Below are 17,056 nucleotides of genomic sequence, written 5' to 3'. Positions count from 1 at the left end.
ATAACCAGTTGGGATTAATGATCCTATCCAGTAAATTCCAGAATTCTTGATGGTAGAACCAAAATGTGTTGGACAAATTTGTTGTCCTAAAGAGACCCTTGTAAACATTGTAGGCACTCAGAATATTTTTAAATTAATGATTTTTCCTTTTAGGAATGATCAGAATCTTGCATTTATTTTTTTAATCTTGCGTTAATTTTTTTCCTATTAACTGTGCAGTCATTTGAGAAGTCTGCTAACACATTTCTTATTTCTTGATAGACCCTTCCTGCAATCAGGGAGCAGGAAGCATAACCTGCTTTGGCTACATTTTCTTTTTTTTTAACATAAAAATATATTTTATTTATTTGAGAGAGATAAGCAGGTTCCCCACTGAGCAGGGGAGGTGAAGCTTAATCTCAGAACCCTGAGATCATGACCTGAGCCGAAGGCAGACACTTAACCAACTGAGCCACCCAGATGCCCCTTGGCCACATCTTCTAAATACTAAAGCTTTTGTATGAAATACAAATTTATATGAATCAATTTTTCATTATTTCAATCTTATATGGCATTTATAAAAATAAATACCAGGAATACTGCATTTTGAATGTGATATGTATACAATGAATCATTAAAGACGATCAAAATCAAGATATAATTGGGCCTTTTCAATTCATGGCTGTGCAGATTTCCAGTCTTTTCTCTACTTTCCTTTGGTAGCTTCAAAAAGAAAAAATAAAAAGTCTTAGGTCTTTCTAACACCAGGTATTTGAACCTCAGTGGAAATCATATGAACTTTGTTGTCTCGATATTTCCTCATTTGCAAAATGGGGGGAAAATATGAATTCTATTTCATAGTTCCATGCTATTTCTCATAAGTGAAACCTTTGTAGGCTTCCTTCTTCATTCAGTTTTGATGATCAGAGCAACATCTTTGGACCACCCTCATCCCAATCCACTGGGATGTTTACCCATACCTGGTAGGATGGGGGGATTGGAAGAACAGCTAGGTAGAGGCGGATCATGTGCCACAGCTCCATGCAGAGCAATTTGGAAAACTTTCATCTGCAGAGCAGGTCTGTAAAGACCACATGGGTAGCTTTCCTCTGGTGGTTAGAGTGGCTTTTTTCCTCCCTAAAACTATCTTTATCCAAATGACAGCAATCAGTAAATAATTTCTAGTTACTAAGTTTAAACAAAGTGATTCACAAGTCAGGAAAAGATCTAAAGAAAGTTTAAGGACCTAGGTACACTTAGCATTTTCTTTACACTCAGCTAACTTTGGCTTTCTTTTCCTTTCCATCCTCAAAGGGCCCTTGTCCTGCTCTTACTTCCAGCATCTGAAGAGCCTGGTGCTGTGCTGACCTCTGCTTCTACAACCCACTCCTGGGGTCTTCTGCTGTGCGTACAGTCTTATGCTGCCTCCAGCTACCCTTGTCGCCCTTCTAGGGCCCTTCTCCATTGCGCCTTGTGCCTTAGGTATGTTTCTTTTTTTTAAAAAAAATATTTATTTATTTATTCATGAAAGAGAGAGAGAGAGAGGCAGAGACACAGGCAGAGGGAGAAGCAGGCTCCACGCAGGGAGCCTGATGTGGGACTCGATCCTGGGTCTCCAGGATCACACCCTGGGCTGAAGGCAGCGCTAAACTGCTGAGCCACCCGGGCTGCCTGATATGTTTCATCTTGTCATTTATCAGATTGTGGGCACCCTGGGGATGGAAGTCAGGCCTCAGCACCTTTCTTCTCTTCCCCAGAATCTAGCCCAGCTCTTCACCTGTGATGGGCACTGGAGAGATTTGTCAATGAATGCGTTCTACCTAGTACCCTGGAGAGCTTAGGCAAATCTTGAGAGATGCTCCAGACCAGGGATCTCAAACTCAAACTCCTCCAGGGGCCGGATGTGTGAGACCCAACAAGGAAGGGGCAGGGAACATGGCATCATGGAGGTACACTGCCATCTGGGAGCAGCCATCCCTCAGCTCCAGCAAATCCATGCCATGTGGAATGTGAGCTCAGGGCTGCCAGATCTTACAGACTATCAATGGGAGGCCAGATATCTGGTTTTATATGAAATCTCCTGACTTCAAGGAAGGTATATGAAAGCCCTCTGAAAATAGGCGAGGGGGCCTTCAGTTTGAGATCAGAGCTCTGTGCTCTTTGCTTCTATGTGATTCTTCCTTTCTCTGTCTCTCTGAGACATGTCATTCCTCCAGCTGTGTCCTTCCCATATAAGGCACAGGATGGAGGGAGCTGGGTCTTCCACCAGTCTGCAGGGAACACCAGAGAGGTGTGATCTTTCTTAGGACATCCTGAGCCCCCAGAAAGTGAAGTCTCATTAACCCTATTTTGGCTGAGGTTTGAAGAAGAATTACAATCACATAGGTTCCATCTTAATCATGTTATTCCAAACTTGTTCAAGACTGGCTCTTGAAGAGTTTTTGCTCAAGTAAAAGCAAAAAGACACATTGGAACATATTCGCACTCAAGACAATTTAGATGACTGGGATGTGCAGCTCCTGCCACATTGGACCATCTGTGGTTTCCCTACTACGAGAACGCCTCTCCTTTCTCTGCCTAGAACAGCAGCTGTAAAATCCAACCTCAGACAAAAGCAAAGACCATGGAGACTCCTGTGGTTGGCTTTTCTTCAAATCACACAAGGCTTCGAAGTGCACTCTTGTTTTGGCGCCTCTGAAGACACTTGAGCCCAGGTGGCTCAGCGGTTTAGCACTGCCTTCAGCCCAGGGTGTGATCCTGGAGACCTGGGATCGAGGTCTCCCTGCATGGAGCCTGCTTCTCCCTCTGCCTGATCTCTGCCTCTCTCGCTCTGTGTGTCTCTCATGAATAAGTAAATAAAATCTTAAAAAAAAAATAGATCTGTTCTCAGTGATCAAGCTGGTTGGCAATTCTTCGTAATAGTATGGGGGCCCAAAATGCACCCCCCCAAATAGCACTTCCAGCCTCTACTGGGATGCTTTTGCTGCAAAATTTACGTTTCAAAACACATATTTGCATGGGTTTCATTTTATTTCTTTTCAACACTCTCAGTACTAGGGAGCGATCTTGCAGTTATTAGGCTTATCATGCTAACTTTCATATTGTTTAAAAATGTTTCATAATTCTTTCATCTGTTGAGAGAGGGAGAAAGAGAATCTTAAGCAGTTTCCATGCCCAGCTTGGAGCCCAGTGCTGGGCTTGATCTCACGACCCTGAGATTGTGACCTGAGCCAAAATCAAGGTCAGACACTTAACTCACTAAGCCACCCAGGCACCTCCCAAACCATAAAATATTATAAACACTTTTTATGTAATCTGCAGAGACTCAGTTGAGGGAAGAGGACCCAGAAATGGTAAAATGGCATCTGCAATTGAATGGGCCCCAGGTCCTAGAGACCTTCTGATTTCTCACCTGCTCACCCCCATCTCCACACCTTGGCAAACCCCATATAGCAGTTTACCTTTACAGAATGAAGTGTGTGCTCTGAGTATGTGTGTGTGTGTGTGTGTGTGTGTGTGTGTGTGTGTGTCCATCCTCTGTTAAGTCAAAGAGGTTGTTTAGAAATGCTCCACTACTGGGAATCTCTGGGTGGCGCAGTGGTTTGGCGCCTGCCTTTGGCCCCGGGCGCGATCCTGAAGACTCAGGATTGAGTCCCACGTCGGGCTCCCGGTGCATGGAGCCTGTTTCTCCTTCTGCCTATGTCTCTGCCTCTCTCTCTCTGTGACTATCATAAATAAATAAAAATTAAAAAAAAAAAAAAGAAATGCTCCACTACCCCTAATGCCTCTTGAACTGTGGTCTTTTTGGGAACACCCTAGGGGAGAAAGATATACTTTTGACAATTCACTTAAAATTTACAGGGCTTTATTTTTTCATGAGTAAGTTAAGTTTAGTCAGCATTTACAATTTGCTAACGTCTTTGGTTCAGAAATATTTCAGCAGGCATAAAGCAGTAGCTCTGAGGATATTAGGGTAATAAGAAAAGTCATTTAAGGTTGGACTGCTATTATTGCCTGCCATGGTCTTTACCCGGTATGAATGACATGCACATTTGATCATCCCTCTATCATATGTTAAGGTCTTTGGCAGCAGGGGTCACTTCTGATATTTCTTGGTCCCCTTCCTTGCATTCAGTAAGCTCACACCCACCATGTCATCTGTGCTGAGTGTGTGAGGCTGTGGCATCTCCCGTTCTAGCCGAAGTGACCCATGAGTCCTGAACGACCCAATTAAAGAGACAAGGACTGTAATGTGGGTCTGAAGGCACTGTAGCTACTCTCCTGGATTTGATCTGAAAGACCTGCCACAGCTAATGAAGCACACAGATAAGCTTTCACAGAGAGTTGTTGGCTCTATTACTATGATTATGCAAAGAACTGCAGGTGTAAGTCACCTTGAGAGAAAACTGGTACATGGGGTGGATCTTGCTGAGGTCATTCATGATGAAGTAGAGCAGAGAGGCACGGGCAGCTGCTGGCCGGTAGTGCTCTCGGGCCTCATTGATTTTCACTTCTGTTACCTTGGCCTCCTGGACCTGTTAGGGAAGGAAATAGTGGTCCATTGTTCTAACCAATCCATTGGCCTGGCCTCTCTGTGTCAATACACAGGTGTCTGTGTGGAGGGCAGGGTGGGTCTGGGTAGGGGTAGCCGCTAGAAAGTTAGGAAGCTGCATGTTATTTTTTAATCTATTTTTTTTCAGACAGAGAGAGAAAGAGATAGATGATAGATAGATGATAGATAGCAAGCTTGTGCATGTGTGTGGAGCTGGTGGGGAGGGGCAGAGGGAGAGGGAGAATCTCAAGCAGGCTCCATGAGGAGCCCAAATCTCACAACCCTAAGATCATGACTTAAGCCCAAATCAAGAGTTGGGCACTTAACCGAGAAAGGCACCCAGGTGCCCCATGCTGTGGTATTTTCTTAATAGCACTTGAGTGAGAAAGGAGGTGACATATTCCATCTTTGATGAGGGTGAGAGTGCCAGCTCTTCCAGTTGGGAAGTGTGGACCATGTAAACCTCTGAGCTCCATTTCAAATGAGAAAGATTTCATGGAAAAAATATGTAAATTGAAAATAAATAAACATATACATGTGTATGTAGGTGTGTGTGTGTACATATATATCAATCACTTAGAAATAAAACAGAATTCCAGGCATGAAAATCCAGTGAAAACAGCATAATGGAATGTTCTATTTTAATTTTTATGAAAGAATTAATATGTAAATTCACAAAGAGGATCTCTTTCATTTTTTGAAAAAAATTTAATTCCAGTGTAGTAACATTCAGGGGGCATATTAATTTCAGTTGCACAGTATAGTGATTCCACAACTCTATACATCACCCAGGGCTCATCATGAAAAGTGTACTCTTAATCTTCATCACCCATTTCACTCATCCCCCTCCCCTACCTACACTCTGTTGACTATCAGTTTATTCTCTAAGGTTTAGAGTCTATTTTTTGGTTTGTTTCTTTCTTTATTTGCTCATTTGCTTTGTTTCTTAAATTTCATGTATGAGTGAGATCATATGGCATTTGTCTTTCTCTGACTGGTTCACTTAGCATTAAAGTCTCTAGATCCATCCATGTTGCAAAAGGATCTTTTTCAATGGAATAGTTTGTTTTCAGAAAGTTTCTTATTACAGGGAAAAATGAGAAAAGAGACCTTAGTGTCAGAGAGGGATTCTGAAAGAACATGCCACTAAATACAAACCTTAATATGACCTGCCTTATACTTTAGAAGAGTGAAACTAATTATTATTTGTGAGAATCTCAGAGGAAGAAAACCCAACGATTCCTTTTGAAGATGAGCTTATGATAAACAATTACAAATCTCAGAAGGAAGTGTTACCAAAGGGGACAATCAGAAACCTGAACCCCAGAAGGATTAACATCCCAAGAGCTGAAGATCACTGAACAATCTGTAACTCACTCTTAACTATTTCTGTTTAAAAGCAGTAGAGATGAAAGAAAGCATAAAATCAGGCCATTATAAACAGGAAGAGGTATTACTTGAAGAAAACACACACAACTAACTAGGACTTCTAAAAATAAGAATTCCGTTATTTAAGTGAAAAAACCAGTGCACGGGTTAAATAATGGACTAGTGTTAGAAAGAGAATATGCAAGCTAGAAGACAGATCTGAGAAAATTGGAATAAAAGCAGCTCAGAGGAAAAAAAAGCAGCTCAGAGAGAGAAAAAAAGATGAAAAATATATAAGAGGTTGTGAGAGATGGCAAACAGAATGAGAAGATTCAAAATACATCTAACAGAGATAAGTAGAGAATAGATAGAGGCAACAGTTGGAACTCTATTATTTTTAATTAAAAAATTTTTTTATTGAGTTCAATTTGCCAACATTTAGCATAAGCACCCAGTGCTCATCCCACTAAGTGCCCCCCTCAGTGCCCGCCACCCAGTCACCCCCACCCCCCACCCTCCTCCCCTTCCACCACCCCTAGTTTGTTTCCCAGAGTTAGGAGTCTTCCATGTTCTGTCTCCCTCTCTGATATTTCCTACCCATTTCTTCTCCCTTCCCCTCTATTCCCTTTCACTATTATTCATATTCCCCAAATGACTGAGACCATATAATGTTTGTCCTTCTCTGATTGACTTATTTCACTCAGCATAATACCCCCCAGTTCATCCACGTTGAAACAAATGGTGGGTGTTTGTCGTTTCTAATTGCTGAGTAATATTCCATTGTATACATAGACCACATCTTCTTTATCCATTCATCTTTTGATGGACACCGAGGCTCCTTCCACAGTTTGGCTGTTGTGGACATTGCTGCTAGAAACATCGGGGTGCAGGTGTCCCGGCGTTTCATCGCATCTGTATCTTTGGGGTAAATCCCCAGCAGTGCAATTACTGGGTCGTAGGGCAGGTCTATTTTTAACTCTTTGAGGAACCTCCACACTGTTTTCCAGAGTGGCTGCACCAGTTCACATTCCCACCAACAGTGTAAGAAGGTTCCCTTTTCTCTGCATCCTCTCCAACATTTGTGGTTTCCTGCCTTGTTAATTTTCCCCATTCTAACTGATGTAAGGCCTGGTTAGTACTTGGATGGGAACTCTAATATTTGAGAATTTCCCAAAATTGATGAAAGACCAGAGCTCTTCAAAGAAGCAGTCAACATCAAAGAGAATTTACTATCAACAGGCCCTTGAAGAAATAATTATTTGCTTCAATTAGAAGATTGAATCCAAAAGGAAGAAATAAGGTCTGAAAATTTCTTAAATATATGGTTAATCTAAATAACAAAGGCCATAAACAATGGCCACCTTGGGAGTAGTAGGTGGAACTTAAATATTATAAAACAGTAACAGAAGATGGAAAAGGATGATCAAAGTAAGTCTAAAGTCCTTATATTTGTTTTGGAAGAGGTAAGATATATCACTTTATAGACTTTGTTAACCAATGTATATATCATTACATCATATATAAAATGAAATATAGTTTATATGTTTATATATGTAATATTTATATATTCATATATAAATGAATATATTCATATATAAATGAAACAAGATTTACCAATAAAATAAGAAAAAGTAAATAACTGTAAAATCAGCAAAGGATAAAGAGGAGAATAAAGAAAAAGCAAGAAAGGAGAAAAAATACACATGGTTGATAGAAAACACAAATTAAGATGGTAGAAAGAAAGTCACTCTATCAATCATGTTAATAAATGTAAATCAGTTAAATTCAGGAGTTGAAGACAGAGTCTCAGAAGGGGGTGGACTGAACAAACATACAATTACTCAGAACGGTGTTATCATAGATCCATTCATTCAGGCTCACCTGGGTTCTTAATGCCATCCATTCACTGTTTCCTGAGCCACCTTTCATTCCTATTTCAGCAATTGTAAACTTTCACCCCCCTCCCAGCTGCCTACCTCACTATCACTCATTTTATTCTCAGTGGATAAACGTGACCCATGCTTTCACTGTTTAGATAGAGACCAGCAGGAAGAAATCTTCATTTCTGCTTCTCCTCTGATTCCTTTAAGTTTCTGTCTTCCTAGATCCGTTGCTTACATGGATCCACAGAACGTGGATCTCATTTCTAGACTCAAGTTTGCCCCCAACCCCTATCATACTGAAACTAGCTCTCCATCTTTTTTTTTTTTTTTTTAAGATTTTATTTGAGAGAGAGAGAGAAAGAGAGAGTGAGAGAGAGCGCAATCAGGGGGAGCGGCAGAGGGAGAGGGAGAAGCAGACTCCTGCTGAGCGGGGAGCCTGCTGTTAAGACTCAATTCCAGGACCCTGGGGTCATGATCTGAGCTGAAGGCAGATGCCTCACCCACTGAACCACCCAGGGTGTGAGCTGGTTGACTCAGGAATCCCACCCCACTTGACTTTCTAGAAGGAATTTGGGAACATGGTAAAGTTACCTAGGAATTCTGACTTTTTTTTTTTTTTTTGCAAAAACTTGGGACTCAGAGACCAGGACGAGGGCCTTGCATCCCAACCTCAGCTGCCAGGGCAGTTTTACCTTCTTCTCAACTTCGGCGGCAGTCTGCTTAGTGGTCTCCAGGTTTTCCACTAAGACCGTGTCCCCCAGGAAGTTCCCTGATGCTGATGAGAGGCGAGACAGCAGGTTGTCTTCTAATGTTTTCAGGGTGATTTTGAACCCATTCTGCTGCTTTGTGAGATCTGACTGCAAACATCAAGTAAGGGGGAGTCAGGTATAGAAGCCCAGAGCATCTGAATAAATGCATGCTATGGGGTCAAGGTCCTACTTTGGAGGGATGAAGCAGGAAGCAGGATAGCGGGAGACCAGACAAGCAGGTGAGTTAAATCCCAAATGCACCATTTATTAGCCGTGTGACTCAGGGCCAAGTTGCCTTCTTAACACATCAGTGACCTGGGCTGGGTTAACCCCAATCCCTTCTCGTAGAGGTGTCGTGCTACACTTAGCACAATGATAGTACACAGCGTGTTCACTAGATGGACACTATTTGTGTGCCTGGTCAGAGGGTAGGGTCAAGTTTTCCTTTTCTGGAGGGTCCCCTCTATTACCACTTTACTGCCCCCAAATGAATGGCTCTCCTGTAGATGATCTTTTCTTGGGAAAAAAAATCAACACAAAGTTTAGAAGTTTAGACAAGCTCATTGCAGGAGCCTCCTCAAGGTCAGAGTGGGGTTCTGGTGTCCACCTGACCTTCTCTCATCTTCTCTTCCTGGTGATTCCATATCCAAAAGCACGGGACACTAGTGGGAGGAAAATGTAACTTCAGGCAGCTGTGATTTCTTTGCCCTTGTACTGCCTGGGATGATTGGTTTTGATCCTGGAAAGAACACTCTTCCTGTTGGGAGCTCCAGCCATAGCCACTCTGGTCATCCTCTGTTTCTTAAAAACACCTATCACCTCAATCTTGCTTTTTGTCCAGGATTCACTGTTCCCTCTGCTGGGAATGCTCTGTGTCCAGAGGCTTTCAAGTCATTTAAGGAGGAGCTCAAATGTCACCTCCACACAAACTTTTTCTTACCTCCCTGGTTTAAATTAGCCCCCTGGCTCCTGACTATCATGTTGCTTTATTTCCTTGAAAAGTCTTGTCACAATGTCAAATGACACCATTTTTGTTGGTTTACACTTATTTTCCATGATCTTTCATTAGACTGCAAGCTCCACAGGGGTGGGAACATGGCCCACCAGACCATGGTGTTTCGCTATAGCAGCCAGAGTTGACTAAGACACTATCCTTACATGGCTGTTACTTCTGGACTCCCTGTGTGGGCCCAAGCATGTACAGAGCCCTGGGCTCTCACCTCTGCTCTTGGTGACAAGGGTGTCTGTTCTCCCATCGGCCTTCTGCCTCTCTGTTCTTCATCTTACTCTATTCTCTGTTTACCAATTTGACACTTGGGCAGCTAAATGGTGTTGGCCAACCCCTGCTGCTCCCCCAAAGTCTAGCAAAGACCATGCTGCTCAGCTCCAGGAAAAGCCACCTGCATACCTCTCCCAGAACGGAGAGCAAGATCTAGTGGCAGAGCATTTTCTGCCTTCCTTCCTTGATAGGTACCCCACGTACCTTCAGCTGCTCCAGGTCTGGCCTCTCCATGCTGACCACAGCTGCCAGCAGCTGGTCCTCCAGGCCGTCCCGGGTCACCGTGAAGTTGATCAGGGTAGCCTGAGCCTGCATTTCGGGCTGGTAGTGAGGATTGGCCAGTTTGGTGTGAAGGATAAGCCGGAACTTGGGATTGTATTCACACTCTTTGTCTCCGATTTTAATGAATCTGGAACATGAAGGGTCATGTGAATGAAGTTGGGATACCTTCCTGTGAGATACGATCGGGGATAGAATTCTACATTTTTTTTTTCTTGCAAGATCATAGCAAACAATATTGCCATATGCAGATTCCTCCCAAGCGTGTCCAGATTGAGCCCTAGGATCCCCGTTTGCCCTAATATGGGGAACAGGGATGGTGGATGTAGAGATTACTGGAGAGCCATTCACATTGTAGTCCGAGCAGGTTAGTATGCTATGAAACATTCCCAGCAGATGGCAGTAAAGTGTTTGCAGAAGAGGCCACCATCCGTTTGCACAAAGGTGCCATACCACTAGCAAGAAGAGGGTGCATTTCTTTTTGGATCCAGGCTGAAGTGTGTGAAAATGGTTAATTCAGGAAATGAGTGCATGCTAAGGGCACGGAAAGGCAATTGATGGCCTGGGCAGTGGGTGCAGCCCTGGGGTGAGGCAACCGTCCATGATAATACCCTCTGTCTCTCCCTCTCTCTCTTCAATGTGCCTGTTGCCTCTCTCTTTCCTCTCTCATCCCCTTCCTTCTGCCAGACACTGTCTGATCACCGGCCCCCAAAGCAATAGGAGCTCATCAAATGGACAGAGAACTCAGCTTGGGTATAATGCTCATGCCTACAAGCTGGTGTGCATTTTGACCACTTCCTTTCTAAAATTCCTCCAAAATAGTGCACCGTACCCATGCAGGAGGGAGTCACGGAGGACGTGACTGATGGGAGCAAAGTTATTCCGGGAAAATTTCTCTAGGAGTCAGGGGCAGCGAAGTAGTCCTCATGTGGAAAAGAGAAGGGGGTGTGTGCTGCAGGGCGCCCCACAGCAGGAGTTGAGGGGGGATGTCTTGGGAAGAGTGGATCTGCTCACGGTCCTATGAGCCAGTTCCTCTGGAAGGTCAGTGAGGTGGCTGGGTCTTACCGTCCTTTCTTGATGACTTCTCTCCCGAGTAGGGGTCCCAGAACAGGATCAATGGACTCTTCCAGGTTTTCAATCAGCACCACGTCTCCAGCTTCCAGGGCACGCTCTATGGTTTGGAGGTAGCTGGGGAGAGAGTTGGGCAGTATGAGCCTTTAGCAAGGTACGGATCCACAGGAATGTAACGGGATCCAGGAAGTGTAATGGAATCCACAGGGAGTGTAACGGGATCCCCAGGAGGTACAACAGGATTCCCAGGAAGTGTGACAGGTCCACAGGAAGTAAAATAGGTCCATAGGAAGTGTAATGGGATCCACAGAAAGTAAAACAGGATAACTGTGGCCTCTGTGGCCGATGTGGAGGTGCAGCTACCTGGGATGACTTCAGGGGTCTTGTTTGTCTCTATTTAAGATGAGATTTATGTGATCTTACACAGTTTCAGAAATAAGGAAAAATGACAAAATACAAAAAAGGATACAAGAATGAATGTGACCCTTCCATTGGTCATTTTGGAATTTAATGGGTATGCTTGGATAGATGATATTTTCAAGTTGATTTTATTACATATGATTTATTTATAACTTAATTTGTATTTGTATTCATATTTATTTATTATTCGGAGGTTCCTATAGCACCCTTGTTTTGTGATTTGGTTCTTATATGTAAAATGTATGGGAAAAATTTGCCAGGTCATTAAATATTCTTCTACAACAATTTTCTGTGACTGGATGTTAGGCTGTACTGACAGACCTTAATTTATTTAACAACTAATAATCAGACCCAGGTTGTTGAGAATTTTCAATGTACCTAGAGTTTAATACATATGTTAAAAGGTTGACTTTCTCTAAACAGACTGGTCAATTTGATATGACTCCAATTCAAATTATATATAACAGACTACAGAGATGGACCATAAATCTTAAAGTTTCTAAAATAATAAGGATGGAAAAAGAAGTAAAAGCTCCTGAAAAAGAAGAGGAGGGACTCATGTTAGCTGATACTACAGTATTTTATATACTTTGAACAATACAGATATATGGGAAGAATCTGAAAAGACATCATCTACCAAAAGGTTAGGAGAGTTCTTTTCTGAATGATAAATTACAGGAGTTTAAATTTCTTTTATTTTGTAACTTCCCCCCCTTTTTTTACTGTAATACATTACTTTTTTTTTTTTTGATGCACTACTTTTGTAATGAGAGATACCACAATAAATGTTGCTAAATATAAAGCTAGGTGATTAGAGGCTGGTGTAGTATTATATAAATGGAAAAGAAAAAAGACTGCTTAATAAAATAATGTAGAGTAAACTGTCATCTCTAATTAATTGAGGAAAGGACAGAGAATTTAATAAATGGTCCTAGAACAATGGCTAACCACTTGGAAGTGAAAATTAGGTCTGTATGTTCTGCAGTACCCTAAAATATATTTCAGGTGATTGGATTTCAACGTAAAAGAAAAAAAAAAACCTACAGAAAAACCTAAAAAATCTAGGTGGATATTTATATGATTTCTGGAGAGAGAAAGACCTTTCTAAGCATTATCTATAGAAGAAATGGGTGACATATCTAGCTAAAAAAATCCCTCAAATGAAAAAACCCCCAAAACCATCATGTGTGAAACCCCACAAATAAAATCAAAAGGTAAATGACACACTTGAGAAAATTTCCATTGATATGATGGAGACCATACTTAACAATCTTAACACATACTGTGTGTAATGTTTACATTCAGATAATGGACCACAAATGTAGAAAACCATCCAAGAGAGAAGTGGATGGACAGAAACAAAGAATTAATTGAACACATACTTATTGTGGCCCTACTATGTATCAGGCACTGTTTTTGGTACTAGGGATAGAGAATGAGCAAAGAGGAAAATACACTCATATCTAAGATGCAGTTGTTGGCCAATTAGAAAGAATTTTTTTTTTTTGAGAGAGAGTGACAATATGAGTGGGGGGGTGGGAGTGGCAGAGGGAGAAAGAGAGAATCTTGAACAGGTTCCATGCCCAGCACAGAGCCTGATGTAGGGCTTGATCTCACGACCCTGAGATCACGACCTGAGCTCAAATCAAGAGACAGACAGTTAACTGACTGAGCCAAGCAGGGGCCCCTAGAAAGGAATGTTTTGATCAAAGTGTGGGGAGAAGGCCAGGATGAGATTATTCTGGCCATGACATAGATAAAAATATACCATGGCGGGCCCTGGGATTCATTTCTCCTCTTATCCTCTCTAGAAGAAAGGATCCATTCTGGTAGTCTAGATTCACTTTGTTTAACTATTTTGGTAGCACCGCATGTTTGATCTAAACAATGCTTGCTGATCTGGACCTCTGGGCAGCTACGTTTGGGATGTGTCACCAGAGCAGCAAGCCTCACCTTGGCGGCTGTAATGCTGGAGCAGAGAAATCTTGCCTTTCTGAGGACCACCTGGTTCAAACACTGCCTCCATCAGTTTTTTTTTTTAAACTTTAATAAGTGCATAAAATCTCAAAAACATGGCACGCTCTTGCAGATATTAGTTTGCTTCTGCGAACCTTAATTTCCCTGGATGTGAAATGGTACCAGTAACAATTACAACCTCATCAGTTGTGCGGGTTCAGGAAGGCATTTGGGACGAGGTCCCCAACACCAGGACTGGCACATATCAACCACCTCACCAATGATCTCTCTCTCCCCCCTACCATCCTACGCTGCTCATGGAGCCTGGTGGCACAGAACAAGAATTAAGAACTGAAAATTCGAAGCTAAGTTCTAGGGCAGTTAATGAAGCTAAGAGGTGGGAGATGCGGGGGCCTGGGGCCGTGAAGTGTGGTGGGTGCTGGATAGACAGTCTTAGCATCATTCACGTCCCTTTGGGTAGTAACTCCCCCACCGCGTACGTGGGAGGCCACATGGCAGGTGCAGGGGCTCCCGTGGGTTCGCAGCATAACTGCAGTGTCTAATCCTTCCCCAAGAGAGACAGTGTTTGGGTTTGTCCTATGGGGCTGTGGCCCAGAGGCAGGAATAATGGGTAGAGAAATGGACTCTAGGATGGGCTAAGACAGGCACTTTTTGGAGGAAGACTTTGCAAAACACAGAATTTTTCCCCCCAGTGGAATGTGATGCCCGGGGAGGAAGCGTCCAAGGAGAGATGGGAGGGGGGATGCCAGATGGTGGAGGCAGGACTCCTGATGGGTCCAGGAGGCACATGCACACACACACACACACACACACACACACACACACACACAATTTCTCAAGACAAAGAAGAGCAGAGACTCGATACCCACGCATCTTTCACTGAAATGTTTCCTAAAATGGGAAGAGAATCAGGAGAAACCTCATGGAGGGAACCAGAGGGTAGAAACAACCCACTGGGGCTGAAGATCCGCTCAGGACTATTTTTTTTTGTTTCCCTCTGCACAACGGACAAAAGTGAGAAGTGATGTGCTCAGCCACCTACCCTTTCTGACCAATCTGGGTGACCCGGAGGTTTTCGCCGTATTTGATCTTGATCCACCTGCTGCCTTGGAGCTGCGGGTCAACCATGAGCGGCCAGCGCTCACAGTTGAGGAGGATGGTGGCATTCTCCGTGGACATGCGGTCTGCGGGGAGGCCCTCGTTGTGCCAGGACGCCACGTCGGCATCGTCCGTCAGCATCCTCAGGGGATCCAGGGTGGGGGTGACTGGGATGGGGACCTGATGAGCCAGAAACATGGCACGTGCTCAGAGCAGAAGCCAGCTTTCTCAGCCAGGGGTGGAACACCCAGCAGCTCCCGAAGACCCAGCACACCTCCTTCAAAAGCAAGATCAAAATCCCCCTGGAAGGTGCTTTTCTGGCTGTCTGATTATTTCTGGAAGTAGGTTTTATTTCTTAAAGTCCCGAGAGTCTTTTTCTCTCTTGATGGATGAACAACAGCAGAGATCCAGCCTCTGTGACCCTTTGTTCCTTCGTATATTCACCTAAGTCGAGTTTCTAGCGTGGATTATACGTGTATTCCCAACAGCCTCCTCTCTGCCCTTGCTCATGTTAACAGGGTCACTTTGCTCCCACGCTCTGATGCTCCTGCAGGCTTCCTGGAGGAGGCCCTGGGCCTGCTGGGCTTGCCCCTGCCTGCCCCAGCCCCAGCCTGCACCACCCTTTCTGTTCGGTACCACACACTGGCGGAGGCCCGGCCTGCCAAGAACTGGAGATGCTCACCTCCCTCCCAGCCCAGAATGCCCCTCGCTTCCAGGGTGGCCCGCAGGACCTCTCCCTGCAGGCTCGTCCGCTGGTGCCCTCTGAGAAGACTGCCATGATAGCATCTCCAGGCCTGAGGATGCCTCTCTCCCGGGCCTGGTTCCCCTCCTGGCCCCTGTATGTGCCCCTGACCCCATCTTTTTCTGTTGACCTGTCACAGCTCATTCAATTCTTCTACAGCTACTATTTTTTTTTTTTAACTGGGGACACGGATACTTTTTTTTTTTTATTGGGGTAAAGTTTGCATAACTTAAATGAACCATTTGAGAACACATGGTTCAAGGGCATTAAGTACCTCAGAATGTGGGGCAAACATCAGCTCTTTCTGGTTCTAAAACATCTTCTTCACCCCAAAAGGAACCCCGTACCCTTTACTGATCACTCCTTGTCTCCCTCTACCCCTAGCTCCCAGGAACCACTAATCTACTTTCTATGCATTTCCTTCTGGAAACTTCACATAAATGGAGTCGTTTGACATGTGGCCTTTGGTGTCTGGCTGCTTTCATTTTGTGTAATGTTTCCAAGGTTCACACACATGTAACCCCTGAACTTCTCCATCCCTCTCTCCTTTGTGGTTTGTCTACCTCATTACATCAGGAAAGCCTGTCCATTCCATCCCCTTTCCTTTCATCTCACTCACTAAGAGTGACAGACGGCAAGCCCTACACCATCAAACAAACCTTGAGGGGCACCTGGGTGGCTCCATGGTTGAGTGTCTGCCTTAGGCTCAGGGCATGATCCTTGGGTCCTGGGATTGAGTCCCTCATGGGGCTCCCCACAGGGAGCCTGCTTCTCCCTCTGCCTGTGTCTCTGCCTATATCTGAGTGTCTCTCATGAATAAATAAATAAAATCTCTCTTTTTTTTTAAAACCTTCAAAAGGAAGATCTGGAAGTTCTTACCCTGGGATCAGGAATGTATTTCAAGTTCATTTTAGGCTAAAAACCTTCTCATGAGAAGGAATCCATAGGTCTTACCAGAGTGCCAAAGGGGTCAAGGCACAAAAATGCTTATGAACCCCAAACAAAGCCAGAAAAATCTCCCTCAGGCTGCCACTGAGCTCCTCACCTTCATTCATGCAGCCAATGGCTGTCCTTGTAATAATTTCCCTTCCTACTGTGTTCAAGATAAACAACAGCTTTATTTTTATTTCCTAGTGCCATAATAGCATGTATGTATGTATTTACACAATAGCTTTTATTTTTATTTATTTATTTTTAAGATTTTATTTATTTATTCATCAGAGACAAAAGCTATTAGTCCTCTCTAATAGCTTTTGTATCACTATTCAACAAATCAAATGCCTCAGATTTTGTGTGCTGATCTGTGGAACCAAGCACCAGCAGAGAATATGGGTTTTATGTTCTGAGATCTACCTACAAACACATTCTGGAATACAACTCTTCCTGCATGTGGTGAACTTTTGGGGTGACTCTTAACAGCAGCCACTTTTCACGCATCTAACCTCCTCCACTGGCCTGTGACCTTCCTGTGGGCAGCCTGGTCCTAGACACTTTTGTCCTCCTGTCTGGTGGAAAGGGAGGGCATGCGGAACCCTCAGTGAAGATTCGTCAATCGAGGACTACAAGTGATGGGAAAGTGGACAATGCGAGGGATTATTCTGGCTCTGGGCAACCACCCTGAACCCTTTTCAGCCAGGGACCAGCAGGGCCCCTACTTTA

The 17,056-nt window shown here is 43.7% G+C and overlaps 1 protein-coding gene across 1 annotated transcript in view; it reads right to left on the bottom strand.

Annotated features, from left to right (window-relative positions):
• The window catches only part of DNAH9 (dynein axonemal heavy chain 9), a 335,073-nt gene that overhangs the window by 74,536 nt on the left and 243,481 nt on the right, over positions 1 to 17,056 (bottom strand). Inside the window, exons 53-57 of the mRNA XM_041771484.1 lie at positions 14,600 to 14,835; positions 11,155 to 11,277; positions 10,015 to 10,219; positions 8,475 to 8,639; positions 4,374 to 4,514 (exon numbers count right to left, since the gene is read on the bottom strand). Of these exons, the coding sequence (XP_041627418.1) occupies positions 4,374 to 4,514; positions 8,475 to 8,639; positions 10,015 to 10,219; positions 11,155 to 11,277; positions 14,600 to 14,835 (870 nt within the window). The remainder of the gene's footprint in view (positions 1 to 4,373; positions 4,515 to 8,474; positions 8,640 to 10,014; positions 10,220 to 11,154; positions 11,278 to 14,599; positions 14,836 to 17,056) is intronic.

This window comes from Vulpes lagopus, chromosome 10 (assembly GCF_018345385.1).
Source record: "Vulpes lagopus strain Blue_001 chromosome 10, ASM1834538v1, whole genome shotgun sequence".
Classification (NCBI taxonomy): domain Eukaryota; kingdom Metazoa; phylum Chordata; class Mammalia; order Carnivora; family Canidae; genus Vulpes; species Vulpes lagopus.
The sequence above is the reverse complement of the archived record's forward strand: the minus strand, read 5'-3'. Positions and strand labels throughout refer to the sequence as shown.